The sequence below is a fragment of the Lissotriton helveticus genome, chromosome 5_1, assembly GCF_964261635.1.
Source record: "Lissotriton helveticus chromosome 5_1, aLisHel1.1, whole genome shotgun sequence".
NCBI lineage: Eukaryota > Metazoa > Chordata > Amphibia > Caudata > Salamandridae > Lissotriton > Lissotriton helveticus.
In genome coordinates, this window is record NC_136065.1 from 1,178,566,528 (window position 1) to 1,178,594,363 (window position 27,836).

General features: G+C 41.9%; 1 protein-coding gene across 1 annotated transcript in view; it reads left to right on the plus strand.

Moving 5' to 3' along the window:
* The window catches only part of FHIP2A (FHF complex subunit HOOK interacting protein 2A), a 359,146-nt gene extending 335,013 nt beyond the window's left edge, over positions 1–24,133 (plus strand). Inside the window, exon 17 of the mRNA XM_078643886.1 lies at positions 18,517–24,133. Within this exon, the coding sequence (XP_078500012.1) occupies positions 18,517–18,622 (106 nt within the window). The 3' untranslated portion in view covers positions 18,623–24,133. The remainder of the gene's footprint in view (positions 1–18,516) is intronic.
* Positions 24,134–27,836: the final 3,703 nt, after the last annotated feature.

The window sequence follows — 27,836 nt, forward strand, 5'->3', positions numbered from 1 at the left end:
GATACAGACATCTGATACTGAATACAATTATATTTTATCTTGGGGCGTAGATCTTTTCACATACACATTGTAATTGTCAATCATTATGGAAGCTTGGCATGCGTGTTTTACTCTGCAATATCTTAAAGACGTTTAAAACATACAATTTGCCCTAGAATCCACCTACTTAAGCCATCTGGCTCTAATTTTTGATATCCTTTATTTATGTTTATAGAATTGAGTATGTGTAATGAACGTGCTGTGTTGTCTGTGGATATGGTGACTCGCTGAATGGGTGTCTAGCTGCCTGAGGGCGAAAGTAGTTCTAGGAAGAGGTGGGTCCTGAATTATTTGAGGACAGCACAGTACTTCTTGAACTTGTGGACTGGTGCTGGTTAGGCTTTCCTGAGCTGGGCTGCCACCTTCTCCTGGTGTAGTTGCAAGTAAATTGGAGTTTCTGGAGTGGTTTAGGACATTAGAGTGGCATTTATTTGTTGGGAGGGGTTAGCCAGGTCAACAGAGGTTTGCGTGAATCCTTCCAATACTTTGAAGGAAACTCTAACTTTCAATGTAGTGAGTCGGCCTACAAAGCGCTTATGCCATTGACAGACCATCCAGAGTTCTGTCATGATTGACATTACAGTTCTTCACATTTTGGAGCTATCTCGACCATGTTTTCTCTAGAAGGCACAGACAAATATTGATGGTGCAGTTTTTGACCAAATATTTGGCCAAAGCATGAGTGGTTATGCGGGGAGATAAACACCTCCTTGGCCTGTGCTCGAAACATGTAACAGTAGCTGGTTTGCAGCTATATAATTTTCAGTGTTTTGAAGACTGTTATTTCTAGTGCTGTGTTCTCTGATGTATATGTGAAGTGTGCAAAGTGATTGCAGTAGATGTGCTGTATTATAGGCTTCTGGACAAGCTACCATTAGGAAGCACTTTTTTTAGCTGAAACTTGTATTCAAAGGCCTAAACATTCGAACTTGTAATTCAGCAGAAGAAGCTGGCTTGCATGGCACCTCCGACCTCGATTTCTCAAGTTTATTAAGTTGGCTCTGTCAGAAATGAGCAAGGCGACTAACAATCCCTTTTGTGCCTGCCATAAGGCAAAGGAGCTTGTGCCCTGCACTTTCAGGTCATCGAGGACCCATAAAGAAGCAGAGTAGAGTCATACTTCCCAACACTTGCTCTGTACAACTTCACTTTTATTGCACGAATAGCCACGGTTTAGTATAGGAGCCATAAGAGAACATTTAAAAATTCGACAAATGTTCTTTTAAGAATGCTTTTATTAGTTTATTTATGTTCAATCATTTAAATTAATCAAGCAATAAAATCCAAATTATTTGGGGACTGACCTGAAGCAAACAAGCCGGAGTGAGGGTAGGGTAGAGTGCCAAGGGAGGGCCAGTAGAAGCCTCTGCTACCTTCCTTGCAGCATCCCGGCCTTAGTGACATTGGAAATTATTTTAAAATTCTACTTAAAACGAGCATATTGCTTTGCACGCCCCACCAGCCACTCTAATATCTGTATTGAACACCTTAGTGTGGTGGGATTAGTGATGAAATAGATTTCTTGCCAAATTTCAGCAATAAGAAATTACTGAACAAGCATTTATAAAGCCAATAGGACTTGCCTGACCGACTAGGTTTGTAAATTTGTTTTAATTTGGATTGCTGCTGCACGCTTTTTATTGAACTACTCTTTATGAAGTTGTGACGTAATAAATTATCCCAGCAGTATGCGCTATTGCTTAGAATATTAACAAGTCAGGACAATTTTAGAGCAGATGTTTCTAAACTGCTTTGAAAAAACCTCTAAAGTTGTGTACTTTACGTACATTTTTGGAGACTCGATTGGCTGGAAGAAGGGTTGTGCAGTTTGTCAGTAACACAGATATAATGTTCAGTAACCATTGCACACTAGGCACCCACCCTTTTCCTCTCCAGTGAGGCATTTTATTTCTCTCCTTCAACTTGTGTATCTGATGCTTACAGTGGTTTAATCATTTTGCTATTCCATGGCCATTTTCCTTTTGTGGCATGATTTCAGAACATGTTTTGCCTTATACATCTGTCAGCATGATTTGTATGAATGGGGCCTAGGGATGGCTAACTTCTATCTGTACTATTTAGCATCCACGATTAGTTCAGTGGGGGATGGGTGAAACCCATCCTCCTGGTGGGAACGAGGTGCATCATCAGAGCTGTGTGAATAATAACTGCGTCAGCCCCGTGCGTGAGGTGCATCATCAAAGCTGTGTGAATAATAACTGCGTCAGCCCCGTGCGTGAGGTGCATCATCAGAGCTGTGTGAATAATAACAGCGTCAGCCCCGTGCGTGCGGTGCATCATCAGAGCTGTGTGAATAATAACAGCTGTGAGCCGTGCGTGAGGTGCATCATCAGAGCTGTGTGAATAACAGCAGCTGTGAGCCCGTGCCTGAGGTGCATCATCAGAGCTGTGTGAATAATAACAGCTGTGAGCCCCGTGCTGAGGTGCATCATCAGAGCTGTGTGTGGCAGCTACATGGTGCTTGCACTGGTGATACTGGCATCAAGGATCATTATTTTTTTTTAGCACTTGTGTGTGTTTTAAAAGCGTGCCATGGCTTCAATGCGCGATGGCATTGCACGGGCTTTTAGCCACAAGTTGAACGTGTCATTTTACCTATCCCGGTACATTCAGTTTCGGATTTCAAGGGGAACTAAGTTACATGTTCCGATCGTGGCTCCACACAAATGGTAACATTCTTGACTTCAGACATGCCGTTAGTTGTGAAACGGGTCCAGAGCGCTACAGTGATAATCTGTTCGTCTTTTTCATCATTGCTCAAGCAGTAAAGATGTTGACATAGGCTTTGAATACAGGCCGAGTTCTGAAGATTACTCGGAAGGAAAGGGGTAGATATAAATTTGCACAATAATTCCTCACATGGACAACATATTTAGCAAGACGGGATGTTTCAGGTTGAATGCTAAGAGCAGACGTGTCCCTGTTTTGCATCTTTTGGGCTCTTAATAAAATAAAGAACAAGCATTGGAAATGCAATAGGTCTCGCAATTACGCGAGTCTGAACTATTAGCATTGTAAATGATAATGCCCTTTATTTTTGCGTTGTGTTTTTTAGAACATAAATAAAAGGCTTTGTCATTTACAAGGCCTATAGCTTAAATTTGCGTTAAAACGAGACCTATTGCATTGCAAATGCTTTTTTACTGTGGTTTTATGTAGCTCGGCCCAAAGGCAGTGATTATAAGAGCACCAGTCACTTTACAGAAGACAACACACACATAGCAACAATACATTGGCATTTATAATGCCATTAGCTCAAACTCAAATAAATCCGAGCCCGATTGCATTTCTAATGCTTGTTTTAAATGTCATGAGCAATGCCAATAGCTCTACCTTTAATAATGCCGAGACCATTGCATTGTAAATGCTTGTTTCATTCATAAGAGTGCTCTTGTTCTTTTCTTTCCCTGCCGTGGACTTTAAAAGTATTGCTCCTTAGATCTTAAACATCCTTTCTCCTATCGGTCCATGTTATGGGTCTTATGTTCAGATTATCGAAAACGTTTGAACAAACAAATTAGTGTGTCACCCAGCTACTTTTGAAAGACTTTATTGGTGGGTTGCATCCCTTTGATAACAATATCATATGGAATCTTGCTTCCTTGGAAATTTTCCTTACTGGGGATAAAGAAGCTTCTTCTCCACATTGGTGTTGTGAGAAACCCGATTAGAATGATGCAGTCTAATCGGGTTTTTCACAACACCAATGTGGCATAATGGAACACTTTCAGGATTTTTGTCATTTTCTTAGGAAAAATTTATTGTGCACTTCCCAGGCCACGTGTTACAGATGATGTGATTTGCATTAGCCTCCGTGATATGGCAGCAGACCTGTTTCATGTCCTTGTAGAAAATAAATCAGGCACGGATTACTTGTATGAGAAGCTCACAAATGTGGCACTTGATATTAATTTTGACATAAGAATGCCACTGTCATCTACACCATTAGTCTTCAGAGGACAGAGCACTTAGCACCTTCAATCATACATTTACATCCATTGCTGGATTTCATAAGTGAAGGTAACCTTGATGTAGGTCAGGCAGTCCAGTGGTAGTTTCCATTGAGCCTTTGAATATAACCTGCACAGAATTAGACCACCTCTGATCAACAGTGTCTTCCATGATGTAACAGTAAATACAATATAATATTAACCAATAAAATGTATACTAAGAAAAATCTGAAAACGGGGACAAAGTGAGACTAGCCTTCCATAAACCTTTTCATTTTCAATGCCTCCCTTACATACTGCTCATGCGCGATTAATGTGCCATTAATATAATTAGCAATAGACGTCATGAATACCATTTATCATTCTGCTATGGCACTCTTAGTTACATAGAAGCTTTCAGAAATTTAGAGACCACAGACGTAAGGCATGGGAAGTTAATAGGCAACAAACAAAGAAAACCGCTTTAGAGCTCCTTATCCCATGGATCAGAACACAGGAATTAAAAATGTATTCCTTGCCCCCTGATAAAACCGGTAGAAAAAAGAACTGCATGCATGGCCACCTGGCTAATTGGTTTCACAGGCAACATTGGCCATACATTTCAGAAGCCCAATGTTACGAAAACCAACCCTCTCCAAAATCAAACTCCTTCTGAAATGGGTTAGGATGTTGCATTCCTAGGCGCATACAACCTAACTTAAGTAGGACGTTTTACCTGTAGCTGTAGTCCACACTTCACCCTTGACTCCAGCCAAAAACAGGGTGCATATACCATCTAATTGATGATTAGTTTTTTTCATGCATTAAGTCACACATAATAGTTCTAGTTAGAGTGGTATGAGAGTTAGCCCACACTGAAATCTACAGAGCTGGTGGCGCCCATTTGATTTAATCAACAAAGAATCTCTGTCCGATTTCTTGATGGCAGGCAAAATTAGAGGCTGAGCAGGAAATTTCAGAATTTGTTTTATAAACATATTTTCCGCAACCTGCAGTGAATCCCACTGAGCATAACCCCATACACCAGCCCCACATACTATAGAGGGGATACTGCTCTGAAATGGCACCTGTTTTGGGACCATATTTGAGTGATAAATCGTGATATTTGAGAGACTTATTACTAAACCTTATTACCTCGGTGTTGGGGCATTACATATATAATAACTTATGTATTACTCATGTAGAGGAACTCCAAATTGACAAGGCCTTTCTGCTGGCATCTGCTTGCTGGCAAGTTGATCTCTGCAAGTTATCTTGCCTATGGTGTCACTAATGTAATGTCTGCTGTGATCACTATTACAGTACTAATAATATTGGTAGCTCTGAACGACCTTGTTGTTACATCGCAGTACATTACAACACAAGTAGTTACATTGACTTGCTGTAGAGGGTGCACTAACCTAAGGAATTGTATAATGCTACTGTTACGCACACTGGAGTTGGAATAGTAAATTACACTATTCCTAGGTCCAGCGTGCCCCCTACAGCAAGTTGATGTAACGACCGCGTTGTAGTCACATGCGTTGTAAACGCATGCAATGTAAAGTGCTATATTCGTAAAAAAGGAGGAGGCCAAAACGTCCCGCTAAACCTTGGAGAGTCTTAACAGAAGGCTTAGATTCTCCATGGCAATCATAATTTAATAAGCACAGACCATATTTCATGCATGCTGTCCATAATATAATGTTGCTAGCTATTCTATCCTATTTGAGGCAAAATGTTCAGAAGCTTATACCTGTCAGCAATGCCAAATCAGGTAGACTGATTCACAAAGGTCCATGAAAGCCAGAGGCAACTTCCCTTTTTTGATGATAGTATACTTAATAAATATGTTAATGAGTTTTGTAAAGCTCACGGTCACCAAATGGTTTCACAGCTCTGAGTAGGGAATACAAGAGGAAGGAAAAGTTAAGGAATTTGTCTAAAAGGAAAATAAGGGTGGGTAAGAATTCATAGTAGGCTTGTCTAAATGGCCAGGTTTCCAATGCTTTTCGGAATTCTAAATAATAGGGTGCTGATCTTCTTTCAATGTCGAAGGAATTCCATAGATTGGGCGTAATAACCGAAACACTGGTACCGCCCTGCCACTTCCTCTTGAACTTGGGAATTGACATGTAGTTCATGTGGGATGATCTTAATAAGAGCATGGGAGTATACTTGTGTAGCCAGGAGAAGATGAGGGGCTTTTAGTATAGAGTAATTTAAAGGTAATGCCTCTGACTTTGGAAATCGTTCTTTGTTCTATAGGCAGCCCATGGAGGTTTTTTTGATGGTAATGTAGCATTGCTTTGGTTGTTTATAGATTGAAATGGCTGCCTGATTCAGAATGATTTTGAGGCTTTTAATAAGGCATTTGAGTAGACCAACATAAAGAGTTGGCAACGTCAATTCTTGAGATGACGAAGGCGATCGCTGCTTGAATGATGTTCCCCAAGGTGAGAAATTTGGCGATTTTCTTAATTTTGCAGCGCATAAGTCAGCTTCGATAGTCACTCCAATACATTTTACTGTTTTTTCCCTACTCGGGAGGCCAAAGTTGATACTATTGTTCATAGCATCTTCTGTGCTTAATAAAATGATCCTTTCGCTATCTGCTCGAACCACAGCCTCCATCCCATGCACATGCCCCTCTCCAGGAGTAGCACATCCTGACACTAAATTCAAAGAAAAACTTTGCTTCTTTAGCACCATGGGCTGCATCTAAATGATCCTGTTCCATCCTGGTAAAATCTCTCTTGGCCTGAAGCATGATCTGCCTGTAGTATTATCTATAAAACGGAATCAGTACTAGATGATAAGGTCAAATTTTAATTGTCTTCCATAACATATGCTTTGCTTTTATACAGTTCAAAGCAAATACATTATCCCAATAGGTATGAATAAACGAGACAATTTATGTTGCATGCACAGGGCATTACAAAGGTCAAAAACAGGAGACACTTATTCACAAGTTGTTAAATCCAAAAATGATCTTTAGTTTCTTAATAATCAAAAATTATGAAAATAAATTCAAGCCACAAGAATTATATACAGCACGTAATTGGAAAAATCAACAGACAACCAATAAAACTTGGTGCTCAATATTTACAAGTGAAAGGGTGACGACGCAAGTGAAAGTGAGTGAACAGCGATAAACGGCGCAGGTGAGCAAGGTGATATATACAGTGACTAGCTCAACAAGTGACAAGTATTCAAAACAACTTTATATAATACATATAGTAATTTTATGTCACAAATAAATGCGCCTATAATTTGCGCTGTGGAGTCGACGACGTTTCGGTCCTTATTGAATGTGGACCATCATCAGGACTGGGTTGTCTCATTTGTGGTGCTGTCGGGAAAGCAGGACATTGGTTAGGGTCCTAGAGTACTGGGTAAAAGGGAGATCAATTTACAGGACTAATGGTAAAGGGACGGAAATAGAAAGGTGTGGTAAAAGTACAGCACGTAGGTCCATGGTTGTGCAGGGGTTTGGTGATGATTAAAGACCAGCGTAGGAAAATGAATTAAGACCAGTGTAGAGAGATAACGTCCTACGTCCTAGGTTGTGAGCCCAGTGACCAGCTGATCGATGAGTATGACACTTGGTCGTCAAGAAGGCAAAAAATTAATTAACCACCCATGCTTCTATATAGTACAGTGAGGGAAAGAGGATTTATGTAAAACCACGTCCCAATATGAATTTTTAACGAACCAAACTGCGAGTAGTTTAAATAGTACCTTAATCTTTATCGTCTACACCGGACAAGGCAGATAAATTCGAGGGCCGTTCTGTTCGGTAGACTGAGGAACCTGAAACCGAAAGAGACGGTCAGGGTCCGTGGTATAGGTATGTGCGACAAGGTGAAATGAGACGCGATACATTACAGGCTTACCGGAGTAATCAAGAAAGCCGGTCACGTAATGAATACGTCTAGGCAACCAGCCGAAGGGTCAGGGAAGCCCGCGGGTCGCGTCTGAGTCGATGCTCGGAGCAAACACTCGCTGCAGGGGAAAGTTACCAGGAAGAGGCATTGCGTGGCTGGGGGGCGTGGTCGGCAGTCAATGGGCGGGCATGGGCGGGACTGGAGGGCAAGGTAAAAATTAAAGGGACAGGGTATAGAAACAACTAAAGGCATGAAGGGAGACACGGATGGATATGATTCAAGTGTTGCGCAGTATACAACAGAAAACAAAGCAAAGGATTACATGAACCAATCGTGGTCTCTCGCATCATGTATATTCAAAGGATGTCATATATATACTAATAAACGTACATGTTGCAGAACAATTAGTGTAAACAATCAATATAAACATAAACAAATCCATACAGCCATAGTCAGGGTGTTACAACAATATGAAAGGGGGAAAGGTTCATATGGAGGAATTAATACATTATAGTGTAACCAGCTATACATGATTTAACAAAACAGTTAGATAGACCGGAACAAGGATACTGTATATCAAGGCTGCTAGGTGGTCACAGTATTATTCCACTCATCAAGAGTATTGAGACCGGATGCCACAGAATCACAAATGGTCATCCATTTACATTCAGCTTTATTTAACAACCTCTTTATGTCTCCCCCACGAATAGGGAGCGATGGATTGTCAATCACTTGCCAGGCAATGTCTGTATCTAGGTGACCTGAATTGATAAAGTGTGGTACTAAAGGGGCAGTGAGTACTTTACAATTGATCCTACTCTTGTGTTGAATGATCCTTTGTTTGATCATTTGGGTCGTTTGCCCTATATAAATAAGGCCACAAGGACATGTAATGGCATAGACCACATTCTGTGTTCTACAGTTGGTATGTGTCTTCAATTTATATGTCCGATCTTTGTAGGAAAAGACCTTGGTGTTTTTGGTCAATTCGCAAACACTGCAGTTCTGACATTTAAAGTGTCCCACCACTGGATCCATTCCCCATGCCGCGGTGATGGTGTGTTTTTCTTTTATGGGTTGTGGCCATGTAATGGCGTGTACCAGGTGATTAGCGATGTTTAGGCCACGCTGGTAAGAGAACAAAGGTGGATCCGTGAAAGATTCATGTATTCGGAGTATTGGCAAGTTCTTCTTAATGATTTTATTAACTTCATTACTATGCGGGCTGAAGGTAGACACAAAAGGGATCCGGTTCAAGATCTTTTTAGGTTGTGGTGAAAGGAGTGTCTCCCTGTGGCAATACCATGCCCTTTTTCTGGCTTGAGTGACCAGACGTCGTGGGTAGCCTCTGTGGATAAGTTTTTTCATTAGGACCTCTGCCTCCCTAAAATAATCCTTTCGCCACTTGCAGTTACGTCTGATGCGTACAAATTGTCCATATGGTAAGCCATCTCGTAGGCCTCTCGGGTGATAACTTGAGTATTCCAACAAGGTGTTTTTCTCCGTAGGTTTTCGGAACAGGGTGGTGCCCAATTTGCCATCTTCTGCATGAATTATCACATCCAAAAATGGAAGATCGTTGGCTTTCTTCTCATTTGTAAATTTCAGATGTTCCTGTGCCTGGTTGAGCCATTGGTTGAATGAATTCAGTAAAAGGGTATCTCCATTCCAAATCAAAAGAATATCGTCAATGTATCGACGCCATAAAGAAATTTGTGAAAAAAATGGATTGGTAGGTGTAAGGATTACAGATTTCTCCAGATCATGTACAAACAAAATTGAAAAGTTGATTAAGATTGAGTAGTTTGCTTTTGTTGAACGTTTTGTATTGTTAGTAAATTCATAAATTTTGAATTTGCTGAAGGTTTTGTATCGTCAATTTGAATTGAGTTCCTTTAAGTTATACAGTGCAACAAGATTATCATATGAAAAATCCAGACAGTTGTTAGAAGTTTCAAAGTCTGTCTAAACTACTTCAAAACTGAATTTCAGGGGTCTATCCTTTCTGGCACAAACCCCATTTTTCATAGTAGTTCTAAAAAGGTACCTGCATTTAAACTTCATGACTGTCTTGTTAGGAATGTATCGGGCAAACACTAGGTCACACTTAAATCAAGCAGCTCTCAACTCAAAAGACCTAGAACTAGGGATTCAATCTGTTCTGTCTGACTGAAAAACAAAAAATATCTTTCATTTCACACATGGAGGTGGTGGTAGGTTTCTCCAAAAGGGCAGACAACATTGTATTTTCTAGTTGCACTTGCCAAAAAAGCTTTGCAGTGGGTTAGAAGTATATCTACAGAGAAATAAAGCCCATTGAGTCTGTTGTATAATGGTTGATCCTGTAGCCACTCTCGATAACCAATCTACTTCATAGAGCTCACTGTAATTATCTATAAAAACACTTGTGGACACCTCACACACTCCTTATGACCCAGCTTGAGTTGAATGTCACTTATTACATTGTCTCGCCTTCCTTTCTCCCCTATTTTCCTATTGGTTTTATGTTAATTTCAATTCTGTGATGTCAAGACTACACTAGTCATAATGTTCAGGTTGAGAGCTAAGGAAATTGTATATGTGGAACTTTCTTCAGATTACCTCGCTAGCCTTGTTCTATCTGATAGACTTCTAGACACACTATCCTTCCCATAGAATAATCCCCAGGTGTCAGGAACCAGACTTTTTTGAGCAGTACCCCTGCGCACTGTTAGGTCGCGTCGTTCCGCTTCACTTCAGTGGCATCCGTGCCAGAAGTGACGTGCACAGTGCCTATATAAGCGCCACTCCAGTCCGCTGTTCTTTTCTTTCCACAACAGTCAGCGGAGATCCGGAGAGAACTACCCCTAGTCCATTTTTGACTGACTTTTTTCTCAACGTGTGTTAAATCTTTTTGGAGATATTTAATCTCTTGGTGCGTTAAGTAAGTCCCCTCAAGAGCCAGCGGGTTTTAAACCTTGTGCTACCTGTCTCAGGCACATGTTTGTGACAGACCCTCATTTGGTTTGCTTATGATGCTTGGAGCTGGACCACGACTCCAAGACAAGCAAGGACTGCCATGCCATGAATCCCAAGGCTCTGCAGGAATGTTCCCTGAAGCTTATTGCCAGCTGACGTTGGACAATCCTATGATGTTGATGTGCAGGAAGGAGGGAGCAGGAGCAGAGATGTGATTTGTCGCTGCAGGATAGGGCAGAAGAGCCTTCCTTCCAGCCCCTCCAAATTCTTTTAAAAAGTATTGCACAGGAAGAGAAGCTCTCTCTCGGATGTGGTCGGCCAAGGAAGACTGGTGCTGGAGCCTGGCGCTATGGGCAGTTGGAAGGAGGAACCCCCTGACTGTCCCAGGACCCTGGATTGCGCCTGTGGGGAAGTCCAGGACCAGTGAAAAGAAGCCTGGGCCTGTGCGCAAGGAGAAGAGAGACCCAGGAGGAGATCTAGGTGAAAGGCTGGCGCAGGGAGCCAGTGAACACAGCTCCCTGCTGAGTTCATCCTCTTTGAGACCAGGAGGGCGGCGGAAAGTGCTCCCAGTGACTGGGGCAGGCCACCATGAGCCAGAAGAAGCCAAGATGGGGAGAATCGGTCCCATAGGGGCTGAGATATGCCCCCCAGAAGGTAGGCGACCTTTGACCTCTTAGAAGACTGACAGTGAAGCGAGTGAGGCTCCACCGCCGGTCTTGGATGTGCCCCCGGCGTGGTTCAGGTCCCGGGGGCTGCCCCCAGAAGAAGAGAAAATCGGGGAGCGCCCTCGTGCTCCCCGTGAAAGTGCCCAGGAGGGGGCCAGGGGCCTACCCTGCCCCCTACGAAGAAGTCAGGAAGCGCCGTTTCGCTCCCCGTGAAGGTGCCTATAGGGGTGCCAGGAGCCTGCCCTGGAAGGCGGGGTGAGTGCCGTCGCACTCCCCTGAGCGAGTTCTGGGTCCCGGACCCCCAACTCTGGGCCCCAGTGATGCCAAGAGGAGGCGGAGTGCCGCCACACTCCCCAGCCGCAGGAGGAAGGCGGGGGGAGTGCCGTCACACTCCCCCGAGGTCCCGCCAGTCCAGGCACAGCCTCTGTGTCTGCCCGAAGGAGCGGCAGCACGCGAGGATGCTGGCCAGTCGGGGAGCCAGAGGCAACCGCCGGGGGTGGGCTCCCCAAGCAGCTCTCACACGTCTGCGCAAGGAAAAGTGGCAGGCGCGGCCGGGGGTGGGCTCCCTGAGATGCAATCCACATACCTGCACCGAAGGAGCCCGGGTGGGACTGGGCCTCCAGCGAGGAGCTAATGTGGCTCAAGGCTGCCATCGCAGGGTGCGAGTCTCTCCCCCTGAGCAGCGGGAGTGCCACTAATGTAAAATGCACCAGATGGGGGAAGAGTGCCCCATAATGCTTTGCAGGGCCTGGGAAGGCCTGCAGGAAACCTGGTTATTTAGGCGTGTGGTACTCCCAGGAGGATGGGGCCACCGCGGTTGGTGTGCAAAGATGCAGGAGGAGCTGCAGGAGCATGCAAGCTCCCCCAGCACGGCGTGATGAAAGTCCCTCCCTAAGTCTCCAGGGACTTGAAAGAAACAACCCCTCAAGGGCTCAGCCATGCGCCAACAGCATCCTGTGGCTGGAACTTTTGTCCTTCAGCTGGAAGTGTGTTTGAGACTGCACCAAGGGGTGAAGGGCTGAACTGGGGATGTCTGGAGAAGGGTATCCCCTGGAGGTGGAGAGGTGCAACTGCATGAGAGGTGCATTTACCTAATGTTATTTCTTTTGAGGGACTGAAAGTCACATGTGTAATGTGAAGTCATAAGCAAATTGGGGTTATGTTGCTGGACATTCCTGCTAGGGTGTCTGGTTGTACATGCTTAATCCTGTGATTATAACTGTGATGCATTTTAGGGGCTTTAATTGCAATGCATCATAACTGTTATCAGCTATGATAAGTACTGTCCTTTTAAGTGATGCCTAAACATGTATTCTTGCTGCTGCATTAGGTGAAGAACAACGCAGACTGTTAGCCACTAAGATGTAGAGGTGTATACTGTATGGTCAGTATGAGATGCTCAGTCAGGCTTATGTGTCACCATGGCCGGTGTGCATTATTTTAAATGCTTGTGGAGATAATTTGGTGGGTCGCCACTGGGATGGTGCTAGTGGGCAAAGCCCTCACTCCAGGTTGTGGTTAACCTACTGCATTAGGGGGCAAGATGATGTGCATACATGGGAGTGGTGGTACTAACCCCCCCCTCAACCCCCCCCCCCCCCCCCCACCTCCCCCCTTTTCTGGAGGGGTGGGAATGTTATGCAATGTCACAAAGTAATTCCAACAGCTTGTGTAAATTTGTAAATTGTTGTATTGTATTGAATAGTGTGTGTGTGTCTAATAAATGTACTCTTTCTTTTATAAAGCAAAGTACAGACTGGACAGTCAAATATTGAGTGCTATTACTGCGTACTGGTAAATGGTGATTAGTAGCCCACACCACCTCCCTTGAGTAAGCCTTAGACTGCTCTGCAACGCTACCCTCGGAGTCAAATGCGACAATGGGGCGTTTGGTTCCCAGTGAAGGACAAATGTAGTCATGTTATTTGTGCAGGCCTCAGACACTGCCTCGTTTTCCAACAGCAACCAAACAGCATGTGCTGTTTGATAGGCAAGACTTTAAAATACCTCTATGCATGCCCAGTCTAATTGAGTTCCTGGTTTAATGTAAGGTTAGAAAAAAAAAAGTAATGAGGAATATTAATTTTGATTGCCCCTACACAAGAATGGATAGGATTAATTACCTTTTTTTATAACCGACGATCTAAAGTTTATCACAATGCAATACTAACTTGGAAAATCTCCATATGTAGTGAAAGGCCACAGAAAGAGACCTCGGCCAGTGAATGGTTTTATCAATAAAAAAAGTGTTTTTTTGGCATGGAGTGGTTGGTCTTTTATCAACAGAGGACATAGCCGCAGAGAAAATATTTTAAGACGAGCTTTACTGATTAAAGCTAATATTAGCCCTTGAATCATTGGAAACGAGTAACAGGGCCCTTGGACAGAACGCAAAGTAATAGTCACAATGACTTTACTTGCATTCTTGGCCTTTGTTAATATGGCACCACACCCACCAATCTCATTGCTCTTGGACAGTGGTGGCAGGTTCCTCCTTTTTACCGGTAAACTAAAGCTTGTGGAGAAAAGGTTCATATAAAAGATTTATTTATGAATATGCATCACATTTCATAGAGCTGAGAACCTGACAGGCCAAAAAAATTTCCTGACCAGCACTAAACATTGTGCTGAATAGTTCAACGGACATGTTAAATATCAAGGAGCTCAATATTAGTTTCTCTGTATGAAGGTTCAGATGTTACAGTAATATGCCAGCAAGAACAACAATCCAAAAGAAAAGCAAGAAGATGGACATTTAAAGTGCAGATAGTTTTGCTTACACAAATTGGAAATAAGGACTACATAGAGGCAGAACTCTTGAAATACAGACTCTACACTTGGGTACATCTGTTTGCCTTCGCAAAGAAAATGAATTGTCCGCTGTTCACCTCAAGTTTAGCAGAAGAGCTGTTCTAAAACGGTTTTCTCTGCACTGGGATGGGACGATTTGTCTTAACCATATAAAAACGCTGGTAAATCGAAAAGTAGAACTGTCAACATGTTCCTGTAAACACAGTCTAGGTCTGCCAGGTATGCTTTGGCAGCTAGTGTCACTGATTGGCTATTTCAACGTATTTTGAAGATACTTGTCAGTGGCCAAAGGTATAGAAACATTGCAGGGTATCACCTGAAGTCCTACAGTTTTGTCCTGTGCTGCATAGAAAGGGAAACAAAATCATTAAATTAGTAATCTTAAGAAATATTGTAATTTAGTCTTTTTGGCACGATTTCGTTCATAGAAAACCTCTTTATGAAGTCAAAGTACCAGTGGTTCAAATGATGTTTTTGGAGCCTGCAGTATCATCCATGTAATTAAGAAAGGCACTCAGTTGTACCTTTGTTTTACCAAAACATACCAAAAAAAGTTTGAGTCTATGCTTTTAAGATCTCAAATGACCATCATGGAAGAACACATGATTTGTTTCCTTCCTAACATGACGGCAGGTGAGTGAACTACTGGTGTTACAGATTGAATGGTTGTTTATATTTTTTATTGCAAGGTAATTCTTTAGGTTAAGCAAGATTTCTCGGAGTCTCCTTCATTCCTGCAGACATTCTTCAATGCTCATTGGGGTACCAAAGAGGCTTTCAGGGTCTGTATCAACTGACTAAAGAATGGCGGCGAAAATAAAGGTCATCACGTACATTAGGTGCTGCTACAGAAAGGCGTATAAACTCAATTGTGGGATTGTTCCTCTTTACAAGAGGGGAAGCAGCATCTGTGGCTTTCTTAAATAACACCTGAAAAATACATGGCAGCAAAATAGCAACCTCTAGCTTAGTGTCTACTTTCTATAATCGGTAACGCTCGAATCCGCCGAGCTGTCTTGAATATCTCTTTGGTAGATACACATTTAATAGTTGACATACAAAAGATAATGATATTTGTTCTTCTATTGAAAAAAATGGAATTTGTCAAAGATCAAAAACTGGCAAGAGGTAACCTATTTAGCCGTAACACAAGATCTTCAGTATTGATCTTTTTTTATAGATTAACACAAGTCCTATTAGACTCTCGACCGTGTTCATATTCGAGCATCATTTCCACAGTATCAAGTTCAAGGAATCATAAAGGGACATCATGGACGAGGTTCTCTGTAAAGCTTCTCATAGTCTGTATGACTCGCTGATATCCTAATTTTCTTAACAGCAACGCAGCTGTGGTGTGCCAATGCTTACAGTTCTCCACTTGATAAAGGTGGTCGGAAAGAAAAACAAATGTATTATGCTAAAGACACAAACACTAGATTTTACAGTTGAAGTGATTTTTCCTCTTTTGTGATATTTCTGCATATACTCCATTATGATGGGTACTTCTGTGTCAACCAACGATTTTTGATGGAGTTCCAGTAATCTTCGTGGCAGTGTTCATTGCTTACAGCCTTTCTTGCTATGTCTCGGTTGGGTACATGCAGTAGGTTTTTATACGCCTTTCCTCCCCTTTATGGAATGTTTGGGGGATTCTCTGCAGCAGAATTACCCACAGCGAAATCCCTCCTGTGAATTTTCCCCTGTTAATTTCCCGCAGGGTGCCTTGCAGGAGAGGAGGCAGGAGGAAAGAGAGGGTGCCTCTTGCAGACCAACCCCAAGTCAATCTGAATAAGCCCCTCTAGCCTACACTTGACTCCCCTCCCACGGTAACTTGCACTGCCAAGTTGATTTCACTGGCAAATTCGGCACTTTGCTTCTGACAGTAAGGAAAGGGAGGGAGTTTCCAGGGGGCAATTGCGGGCGACAGTAGTCTGCAGTTGTTGTGTTTATTGCAAGAAGCAAGCCTGCACTAAATAGAACCAGATTACTCACACTGGTATTGGCAATTATCTTTTTTCTTTTTTTTTTTTAAAGAAAAAAACACTATTATCGGATGGGTTCGATTGTTCAGTATTTGGTCTGACTTGCAGGTGGTTTCTATAAGAATTCTGAAGGATATAGATCTTTGCCTTTAGAGCAACATACATCATTAACAGTAGTCCTACCGATCTACATAGCAACTCCTGCAAAAGGTTCTGCCACCAAAGTTGTTATTTTAATACATTTTAAATTTAAATACAGAAGATTGCATTGACGCTTTGGCTTTTGGATGTAATGTGGTTTTCCTTATTTTAATTTTTAACAGTTTCTTTACAGTGCACATATTGGGCAGTGCGAATGTGCATATATTGTGCCGCACGTTTACACCTCTCCTTGTGCCGACCGTCATGCTTTCCTCATTAGGCTTGTTTTCTGATATTGATATCTGGTTGCAGATAACTGGTTGGATAGTGCTCTAAATTGTAGCGTGTGCGTTACCTCGCTGTACCTTTTCAATTTAACTTACCCACTGAAATCCACCCATTTTCCAGCCATCAGTCTGTCGTTAAGCACTTGAGTCCAGTCTCTTCCATTTGTGTTTTTTAACGTGGAGTGTGCAGGATAAGTAGAGCAGCGTTTTGAGCTCATTCCTGGCAACAAGAATGCATTCAAAATAGCTTTACTAAATGTGAAGAAAGGTTGTTGGAATGTGGTGTCACAATGACCGCTTTACGCTTCTGAAGAATAGGTTGTTACTTCTGCGTTTCATGGTATGTTTGGTGAATTTTGTAAATGAGTGAGATATACGAGCTTCTTTGATTAACAATAAACTACTATTTTATCCTGGCTACCACCATGTGGCCATATTTACTAGAAAGCGCACTTCCAGTAAGTCAGTTTGATGATGGAATTGATGTGCCCAGTACAAAAACTTTTCGCTTTGCTTTTAATATTAATTTCTTACAGTTAACTTTATATCCATTGTGATTTGTCAAGAAAGTTGTAGTTGATTAAATGCATATATAGGTGTTATTTGCCCCCTATATAGGTGTTGTTAGCCGAAGTTGCATTTTAGTTGTTTTATAATACGTAGTCAGTCCCCACGTGATGCACTTCGAAATTGTGCAATGTTTTATGTAAGTATAAAGTAACACTGGACACCAGCTTAATTCACAAGTGATCCGGGGTGGTTAAAGGAGGCTGACCCTGTAAATTACCTGATTTTATGTGTCTGTGAGGGATGAAGGGAAATATTTTGTGACCATTTCTGTTACTATCCCTTCCTTCAGTTTGATGAGTACTAGCATTCATTGTGTTGCCTATTTAGAAGAAGCTTTGCTCCAGAATGTTGGTCCAATAAATCATTAAAACAAACATTAACACAGTCAATTGGTTGACCTTAGAAGTTAGCCATTTCGACTTTTACCAATCTAATATGGCCAATGGAAAACAAAAAAATTGCAAACAAAAAAAAGCATGAGAGGTCTTCAAAGTTAAACAAGTGTCCCGGGACCACTGGGGAAGTGGATTAGTAATCTGCAGGCTCTTGGGGAAGCATTGGGGCACAACAGATTAGCAAGAGAAAGGATGCCAGATTGAGAATGCAGTCAGAGCAGAAACTTCATCTTTAAAAAATACATATAAACGTTCAATTAAATAGGTGTGTGTGTGCGTGTGCGTGTGTGTGTGCGTGTGTGTGTGTGTGTGCACTATAAGTCGAAATGTCATGGGCTGATAACCTAGCTGACAGTCAACCCCCTTCCCCCACCACCAAACAAAGCCAGTGCCTAAAGCCCGCCAAACTAAAATAACAAATATTTCAAATGGACTGTCTAAAAGCCCCTTTCTGTATGTATGTGTATGTTGTGTGGTTTGTTATAGCATGACCTTTCGTCTGACAGCTAATGGCTCAAAAAGAGCTCACAAATAAATGATTGCATATAGATATAAATCACATAGCTACCTTTGACCAGTTCTGTCTTTGTCAGTTTGTAGCAGTGACTGAAGCAAAGATTCTTCCAAGGCGAATAACTCTGTGATGGCTGATGAATCTATACACCCTTCTGCAAATAGGTATACTTCACATCTTCGCCAAGGGCACTAGGTGCACGAGAGGTTCCAAACAAGGGTCCCTTTTGCTAGGCTAAGTGTGAATAATGAAAGTGGTCTGTTCTGGGAGACATCATGCACTTTGGATGACCTTATTTGTCTTTTTCTCTTTTCTAGTGTCGACCACATGACCTTGTTGGAGGGCGTGATTGTGCTCGAAGAGTTCTGCAAGGAGTTGGCTGCCGTAGCTTTTGTCAAGTACCATGCCACAACCACGCCGTGATCTGCAGGGAAGTAACGGATGCGCATGTGCTGCTATCTCTGGAGTATAACTTTCTCTCAGACAAGAAAGGATATGTCCTTAAGTATTCATTCATGCGAACATCCATTGTTCAAGGTCATATTTCTTTCACCCTTTGCTGGCTCTGGAACATGTAGCAAACATATGGACAGAACCATCTGCTATTTCACAGGATGCAATTAAAGAGACTTCAGGAAACGTCAATACAATATTTTAAAAATAATCAAAGAGATGGACTTTTACCCAAGCTCCCTGATCACTTTTATTGTTTTTAACAAACTTTCAATGTCGTATGTCATTTGAGAATATTTTGCAGTTTAAATGTCATCTTTTATTTTTTTTAAAAAAGAGAAATTGTTAAATGTACTTTAAAAGAGTTTTTATGTTTTCAACTGATTTCAATAGGTGGAGTTGAGACATGCGTACTTCCCATCATTTTGAATGTGGTAAGAGAGAGATTCAAATCGGGGAATTGATTTACCCATTGACTTACATTGAAAAGCTGGCGATTGTAGGTTGGACACACCTAAAATAAAGCCATTCTGTGCTTTAAAAATCGGGAGTTTCCTGCCTGATTGGGTCTGTTGGCATATATAGAAGTGTGAGGCATAGTGCGAATAATGCTGGCATATCAGTGAAGGGATTAGTCATGAAAAATAGCTTATAGATACCGGGTAACATCTGCGTTTTGATAGAGACAACCTAATGCTCAGTCCACATAACAGTAGTTAGTTGATGAAAGAGCCCTTAAGCAGAACTCAGAAACAGAATGCGTGTAAAGTCATGCCACAGTTTATCGCTGGTGGAAAAAGTTTTTGTATGCACAGAAATATTTTTAACTATTTGCTGACCTTTAGAAATACCTTAGTGTTAGTAATAGATTCAATTTTTCCCGAATGCTAACCCAAACAGTTTGGTCGACTCCACATTTCAGAATTTTGAGACCTCAATTATCGTCCACTATAATCCTTGTAACTTCAGTTTGGTTCTTCACCATGCACAATTCATCCATAAGATCATCTCTGATCCCTCTTGAATGCAGGCTGTTAGTTAACTTTCTTGTTCTTTCCATCAGTTTCTCACTGTAGTGCAATTTTAAATTCTAGGAGAGGGGCAGTGTGTTTTTATTTAATGTTTTAAACAGAAAACGACACCAACATTTTTATTGAAAGGATTCAACCAGAGCCTTGCATTGGATATGAGCAGACTATTTGATTTCACTAGTCCAAATCAAAAAGTTAATTGCAACAGGGTTCCGTGAAAACAGATGAAATTTCCGTCATGTAATTGAGAATCGTTTCTGGAGAATCAGTTTACCTTTGCTTCCATGTAGAATTGCTTCATTGCACTTTTGCGATGTCTGTGTGACAACGGTGAGGCTGTAAGAAGATAATGCTTTTGCTGGTGAAGAGACCTACACCCTTACTTGTAGCCATCACCAAGGCTCTGTCCTTCGTCCCAATCTTTTCAGTCTCTACATCACCTCCCTTGGCCACATCAACTCTTCATTTGGCTTCAGCCACCTCTATACTCATGACATCACAGTCATCTTCTCGTTCCTTGCGCTCTCCTCCTGTCTAGACTCTCGAATCTCTGAATGCTTTACTGTCACCTATCACTGGATGGCTCTTATTCTAAACCCCATCAGAGTAGAGGACATATACTTTCATGTATTTTTTTAGTCCCGGTCTCCTCCTGCCCTGTTTCTCCTGACTTAAACTCTCTATACTGAACAACCAGAAACCTAAGTGTAGTTTCTGACACAAAGATACGGCTTGAACTGTCATCTTTGCAATGGCAACCAAATCCCATAAATAACTTAAAAATTCGTGTTCACATTCTCTTCTGTGCAGCCAGAGCACTCAAGACCAGGATTAAATAAGGCAACACCTCTTAGCTAGCCTTGCGCAGCACACTTTCGTCCTGGTTCCCATCTTCCCCACTGTATTTGGATGCCATGAGTTGTCAATATGTAGAACCCTAAGAGGCAAAATAATAATATTTTTCTTTAGTAGAATGAGGCAAGTATATCACGTTTTTTCTAATTGACTTCTGAGCTGCATATGTAGCCAGAAACGTGTTTAGTGGAATATCAGCTAATGTGTGGTCTCCTAAGTTAAAGGTTTTATTTTAATGTAATATCAGGTCATATTCTGTGAAACAGAAACATGAAAACTGAGTCTGCTCTGTGGGTAAAAAGATGACTGTTTAATATTTTATCAGACTGGTAAAGTACGCTGTTGACACGTGATGGAAGAAGACCCCATTTAAAGTAGATAAGCTTAATTGCATCTCTATTTTATTTTGCAGGCACATTTAATTTCTTGTGTGGAATATATGGAAATATGTTCTGTAAAATATAGAAGTATTGCCCATTTGTGTATAATATGCAGACACAAATATGTATATATATATAATGCAACCATACTTTGTTTACATTGTTTTTGCAACTTTTTATGTGAATTCATTCTTGCATTTTTTTTTTTGCACATGCAGATTCTAATAGTTTCTAAGATTGAGTTCGAGAATTGTTTGAATTTGCTAGCTTTTGAGACCAAAAGGAGAAAGATTTTAATTTTTGTTCTGTGGATTACATCGTTAAGCAACTGAAAGAAATGACCGGTGCTTCTAATCGGATCCATTTCCACATTGTCAGTTGCCTCTTTCAGTGTTTGCTGCTTTCAGTGTTTGCTTCATGGCTATGTATGTCAGAGCAGCCACCGTGTAGTATAATTGTATTGGGGCAGTTTTTAATTTATATGGCGCGTATAGAGAGAGGGCTTCACCTCGCTGCACATTTTTGTAAATAGACTGATTTGTACAAATTTCATTTATGTCCGGTATAACTTTAGATGTGAGGTAGACTCTTCTTTTATGTAAAATACGAACGTAGAAGCACCTCATCCACCGGAAAGAGCCTGGTCTTCCAAGCACCTACATTTTGTTTTGGTAATAAGTTCGCATGTTATTCACCTGTGCAATACAAAGGCTGTGATGGAAATCCAGGCTTCCGCCAAGTTTTAGTTCTCACAGACTGTATATATGTTTATATGGAGGGACAGGGAAGAAGTTTGCTTCTCTATTGTAACATTTTATTTTGCAGGGCACACCTGATCAGGCACCTAATTCTGTGTAGAGATTTCCAGTCATATCCGTGTGATGCTTCTAACCCAACCTGAATGTCAGCTATCCAGCGGCTGGTAACTTCTCCAGATATTCACCCCATCTATCGGAATGTTCCTATGTTAAATCCACTGCAGTCATTATGTGTATTTATATGTTATAGGTTACAAAGGGAATATCCTATTTTCATAATATAATAACCCTATCTTCCGTCCCTTATGATGCTTACACCAATGCAGTAGCACAAACTTTTATGTTTTTGTGCATATATTCTTATTAGATTTATAATGAGATGCATGAGTATTATTTTGTTTAAAAAGAGCGGATTGTCATTTTGCAGTGCTACTGTTTATTTTTGTGAAAATAGTCATTGTATATCTGGTCCTTTATGTTAATTTGTTTTTCCATTCAGGTGAGGGGGCTACAGGCGAGCACGTAATGCATAACAATGGTGATTTTTCTCATGCTTGTTGTCCTAGTATCCTGTTAGGTTTAGTCTTTGAGACCGCTGAACTTGTCTTGCCAGGCTACTTTTTTTTTTCATTCATATATATTATATACAAGCATTTGGTATCCATTGGTCCGTTAAATTGTCATTCACATTTTGCTTTTGCCCACCTCAGTTTACAGCATAGGGCAGTGAGACGGCCCTTTTTTAGCCATTGACTTTCTTCACTCAGAGTGGTATTTAAAATAGTCCTCTTCAGTGTCAGTGCTCACAGGCCAATCTCGTCTTTTTTTTTTTTTTTTTTTTTTTAAACGACTTCTTCATTTTACACTAGTTTTAATTTTGTAACTTTTTTTTTGCATTTGTGAAGGCCCAGCAGCTCCTCAACACTGCTAATAGGTTGCTTGTTGATGCTACAAATGTGTCTCATCCCACCCAAGCATTTCCATGGTAAACCATCTTTGCAGTTTCCCATCCTTTATTTAAAAAAGTATCCTAAAGCCATTCAAAAATTGCTTCCCTTGGTTGCTTACCCATCACACACTTGAGTGGCCGTACTTGAATGGTTTTAGCCTGAAAGGAAATCATTCTAATATGTTCACCATGCATTTTCACACTATGCATATGCATCAGTGGCCATCCTGGAATGCTTCATGTTATACTTTTCATTAGTTTTCCTGTCCAAGATGGCTGACAAGGTGTTTCCTTTTAACAGTAAACTAATCAACTAAGCAAAGGAAACCAGCATTAGGAAAGCTAAACGATCTGTAAGCAAGACCAGACTCGTGTGCTATGCCAATGCTTTTGTTATTTGTGTTGGTTGGTTTCGTATATGACAAAGTATTGCTTACTCAAAAGTCTGAGGATAGTGCAACCCATCTCCCACTTGCATAATATCATATATTGCTGGGATTAGTGAACTCCATATCAAGAGCTCTTGTGAAGGAAAATTGAGATTCTCAAAGCAAGACCATGTCAGGAGCAGACAAATATTTCCTGAGACCATGCTCAAAAGGTTCCTCTTACAAGGTAATTTTCCATTTGGTCTTCTTTGAGGTTTCACTCCATAGATGGATAGCTGATGTTCCTCAACTCTCAATTTCACAGTATGTCCTTTTGAGTGCTTCATTTGTTTCTACAAGTCTCAATGACTTCAGTGTGCTTACCAAGTGACTGTTTCCCTTGGACCAAAACCGCCAGGAACTCACACTTTGAATGAGTTCCCGGCCCTCCATCTCCTGGTCATAATGTTCTTTAGTATCCGAAAAGTCCTAGGAGAGTAATGCGTAATATTGCCTGCGTATCTTGAAATACAGTTCTTCAAAGTACATTACTTATGCATCCTCCCCAGTCCTCAAGGATTTTTTTATAAAGCTTATTTTCCCAAATTAACTTAAAGCCGTGAAGAAGGACTGCCACCATTGAAGTTTATCAGAAGTTTTCCCTTTGATAAAATTCACAGAGGGCATTCTGCTGCTTCGGAACCCTGTGTATCTAGAAAATAAATTTGAGCTGCACAATGAAAAATATGACACCGCTATTTCAATATTTGTATACTTCAATATAAGAATGTTATTTTTTTTTTTAAATGGTAAAGGTTTTAAGGTTTGTTAAGTTGAAAAAAATGTTTTGATCATAGTGAAATTTCATGCTTTTGAAATTGGAGAAGACCGGTGAAGTAATGTAACGGAAATCATTTAACTTTCTTATGAGAATACAAAAGCTCAAGTTACGAAATTTTGAATGATTCTGAAAAAGTGCATTTGACTGTGTGTTTTGTAGGAATAAATAACTGCAAATTAATAATTACCAATTGCATGGCAGAAGTGTGGGATAAAGCTTCATATTTGTGAATGATTTATAATGCAAATGATTGACAGCATAATCTTTGTGCCCTGCAAAATAAAACTCGTTATACATTTTCCATTGTGTCTATATTTCTGCACCGCGTTTCAAGGTTGACTTTAAAAGACCATGTTCTGGTTCATTTTGATTTTCACTATGAAAGACTATAGGCTTACTCTACAGAATTGCCCCACTGAAGTGACTTGCGGGTGTCCGTCCGTGTATGTTCGAGGCATGTGGGCTGCTGAATTCATATCTGTGCATAGATCGCCGCCTAGTGTTGGGTCCGGATGATTGCACCTTGTTGTCTTGGAAGAGTCTTCGAAGTATCACGAGATAGGTGACTCCTCCCCTGGACTACAGTCCGCATGGGCATCCTCTCCTTCTTCAGATTGTTTTTTTCCGCCATTGGGTTCGGATGCTACTCCTCAACTCCAACTTCGGAACCAAAACTTTACAACTTTATAAGGCCAAAAGGCCTTTTCCCTCGACTGTACTGTTCTCTTTCAGTACCCCTCCACTCGAACTTACTTTCCATCTCGATCCGGTCGTCGACGCGAGCCGTTGGGCCTTTTCGACGCGACGTGGGCCTGCTGCAGATGGAAAAGACCCCCTTTAAAAAGTGCCCACAATGTCACTCCAAATTCCCACATACTGATAAACATACAGTATGCAACATGTGCCTATCACCCGAGCACAATGAGGAAAACTGTGCAGCTTGTGCTCAGTTCCGGTCGAAAAAACTATCCAGAACCGATGGGCCGCTAGACAAGAAATGCAGCGGCAGGCACCGGAACCAGAGAACATCTTCGAAGACGTACATGACCTCTCAGAAGCGGCTGACTCCGATCTAGAAATTGTCACCGTGGAGGACCAGTCGGACTCAGATGACCAGATCCCACAGGGGCAAACTGTGAGTACAAAGCCCCCAACCCCGCTTCCACCCCAACACAAGGCTCCGGTCAAAGCATCGCCTAAAGGCCTTAGCCGAGATCGACAGACTCCTTCAGAGGCCCCGCCTTCCGGCTCGGCCCCGAAGACCAAACCCAAGCCTTCCGAAACCCCAGGAACCAGCAAAACGATTCCTAAAAAGGCCGTACAACCTAAATCAGTTGTCGAGCCGAAGAAGCTCGTCGAAACAAAAACGGTAGTCGACGCTAACAAGACAGTCGACCCGAAACAGGCCGGCGAGCCTAAAAAGACTATCGACCCGAAGAAGGTCATCAAGCCTACAAAAAAAACCCGATCCAAAAGGGGTCGTCGAGCACAGAAAACACGGGGAACCAAAAAAAGTAATTGACCTGAAAAAAACAGTCGATCCGAAAAAACAGGTTGATCCGAAAAAAACAGTAGACCCGAAAAACGACGATCCGAAAAAAACGGTCGATCTGAAAAAAGTTGTCGAACCAAAGAAGGTCGCCGAACCAAAAAAGGCAGTACAACCAACAAAGGACGTCCAAACAAAGAAAGTCGTCGACCCACAAAAGGTCACCAACCTGAAATCAGCGCCCGAGCCGAAAAAAGCTCCACAGCCGAAGGCCCTCGAGCCAAAGACTCACCCCAAAGAAGTGACTAAGACAAAAGCATCGGCGCCAAAACCGCGGACAGTTGAGGAAGAACTTTTCCATCCTGATCCATTAAGCGCTGAACAATCTAAACTGTATATCGACCCTGAAACTGGACACGTAACAGTTTACAAGAGGAAGAAAAGACCGTTGGACACTAACACTTCTTCACCTGTTCCTGCTAAGAAAAAAAGACTTTGGCACGTCTCCTTCAAGGCCTTTCACTCATCCTCCTTTTTTTCCTAACATGCCTTTCGTGCCTTACTCTCCTACGCCTTCAGGTTATGATGACACTGAAAACATAGGGGAAGATCCTCAGGATGACTTTGTCGAACCTGTGGATCAGGATGTAGAGCATGACACATGGGAGGACCACAATGATCCTTATAACAACGAGCCACAACCCATCCCTGACACCTCTACATATCCTACAAAGCTGTCGCCTACTGACGACACCATTGTCTTTAACCAATTAGTGGATAGGGTAGCTAAATTTCACGGCGTAGACATGCACACCGATCCAATAGAGGAGGACTTCCTTTTTGACACTTTTCCCACATCAGAAAAAAGCGTACGTACACTTCCTATGTTGAAAGGGGTATTAAAGCACGCGCCCGACATATTTAAAGACCCAGCCAGCGCGCGTGTCCTCAACCCTAGGATTGAAAAAAAATACAAATTTGCCCCTGCAGAACCTACTTAAATTAGGTCACAGTTGCCATTGGACTCACTAGTCGTATCAAACGCTCGAAAACGAGCTAATCCACAAACCACAGGAGATGTTCCCCTCCTGACAAGGAGTTGAAAATATTAGAAGCCTCAGGCAAAAGAGTAGCCTTCCAGGCAGCAAACTCCTGAAGGATTGCAAACACACAAGCTTTGTTAGCACGCTATGATAGAGCACATTACGACCAACTGGAGGGTTTACTACAGCACCTACCAGAACCGTTCAAAGCTAAAGCAAATGACCTAATACAGGAAGGCAAATTTATCACAAACGCTTCCATTAAATGTGCACTTGACGCAGCTGACACAGCAGCTAGGTCCATCAACACAAGCGTCTTAATACGCCGGCACGCGTGGCTGCGCATTTCCGGCTTCAAAAATGAAGTGCAATCAACCATCCTAAACCAACCAGTTAACCAAGATTTCTTGTTTAGCCCTGCAGTAGATAACATTTTAGAAAAAATGAAAAAAGACACTAATACTGCTAAGTCTATGGGTGCACTTCAGTTTCAGCAATCCAGAAGTTCCTTTCGTCGCTCCTCCTTCAGGGCCTCAGGGAGATGCAACACATCCCAAACGTCCTCTACATTCAAAAGTAATCCCCAGAGCACTTTCAATAAAGGCTCCAACAGAGGAGGTTTTAGAGGAAATAATAACCACGGCAGAGGACGGGGCGGCAACAACACCAGAGCCGCCGCCAAACAGTGACGTATTCACGCTCCCTTCAGACCACTTAACACCGGAGGCAGACTAACACAATTCTTACCATTCTGGAACACCATTACCACAGACAAAATATCCAGTATGGTTACTGCCTGGAACTCACTTCTACTCCACCCAACATACCACCCAGACACCAATGTCCAAAGAGCACATCACGTTGTTGCAAGAGGTCATATCCATGCTAGAAAAAGGAGCCATAGAACCAGTTCCTTTTCAACACCAGGGAATTGGAGTATACCCTCTTTACTTCCTAATCCCCAAAAAAGACGGATCCCTCACACCGATACTAGACCTCAGACCTCTAAACCAATACATACTCTCAGAGCATTTCCATCTGGTCACTCTGCAACAGGTACTTCTGTTGCTCCAGCAAGGAGACTTCCTTGCTACATTAGACCTAAAAGATGCATACTTGCACATACCCATACACCCAGCTCACAGAAAATATCTGAGGTTTACAATAGAGGGTCAACACTACCAATTCAAAGTTCTCCCCTTCGGGGTAACTACAGCACCAAGGGTTTTTACAAAATGTCTAGCAGTAGTAGCAGCACACCTCAGAAGGCAACACATCCACGTGTTTCCATACCTGGACGATTGGCTCATAAAAGCCAAATCATACGCTCAGTGTGCAAACCATACGTCTCAGACAATCCAATTGCTGCACAGTCTAGGATTCTCTATAAATTACACATAATCACATCTGCAACTCTCCCACATACAACAATATCTGGGAGCAACATTAAATACCCTGGTGGCGAAGGCA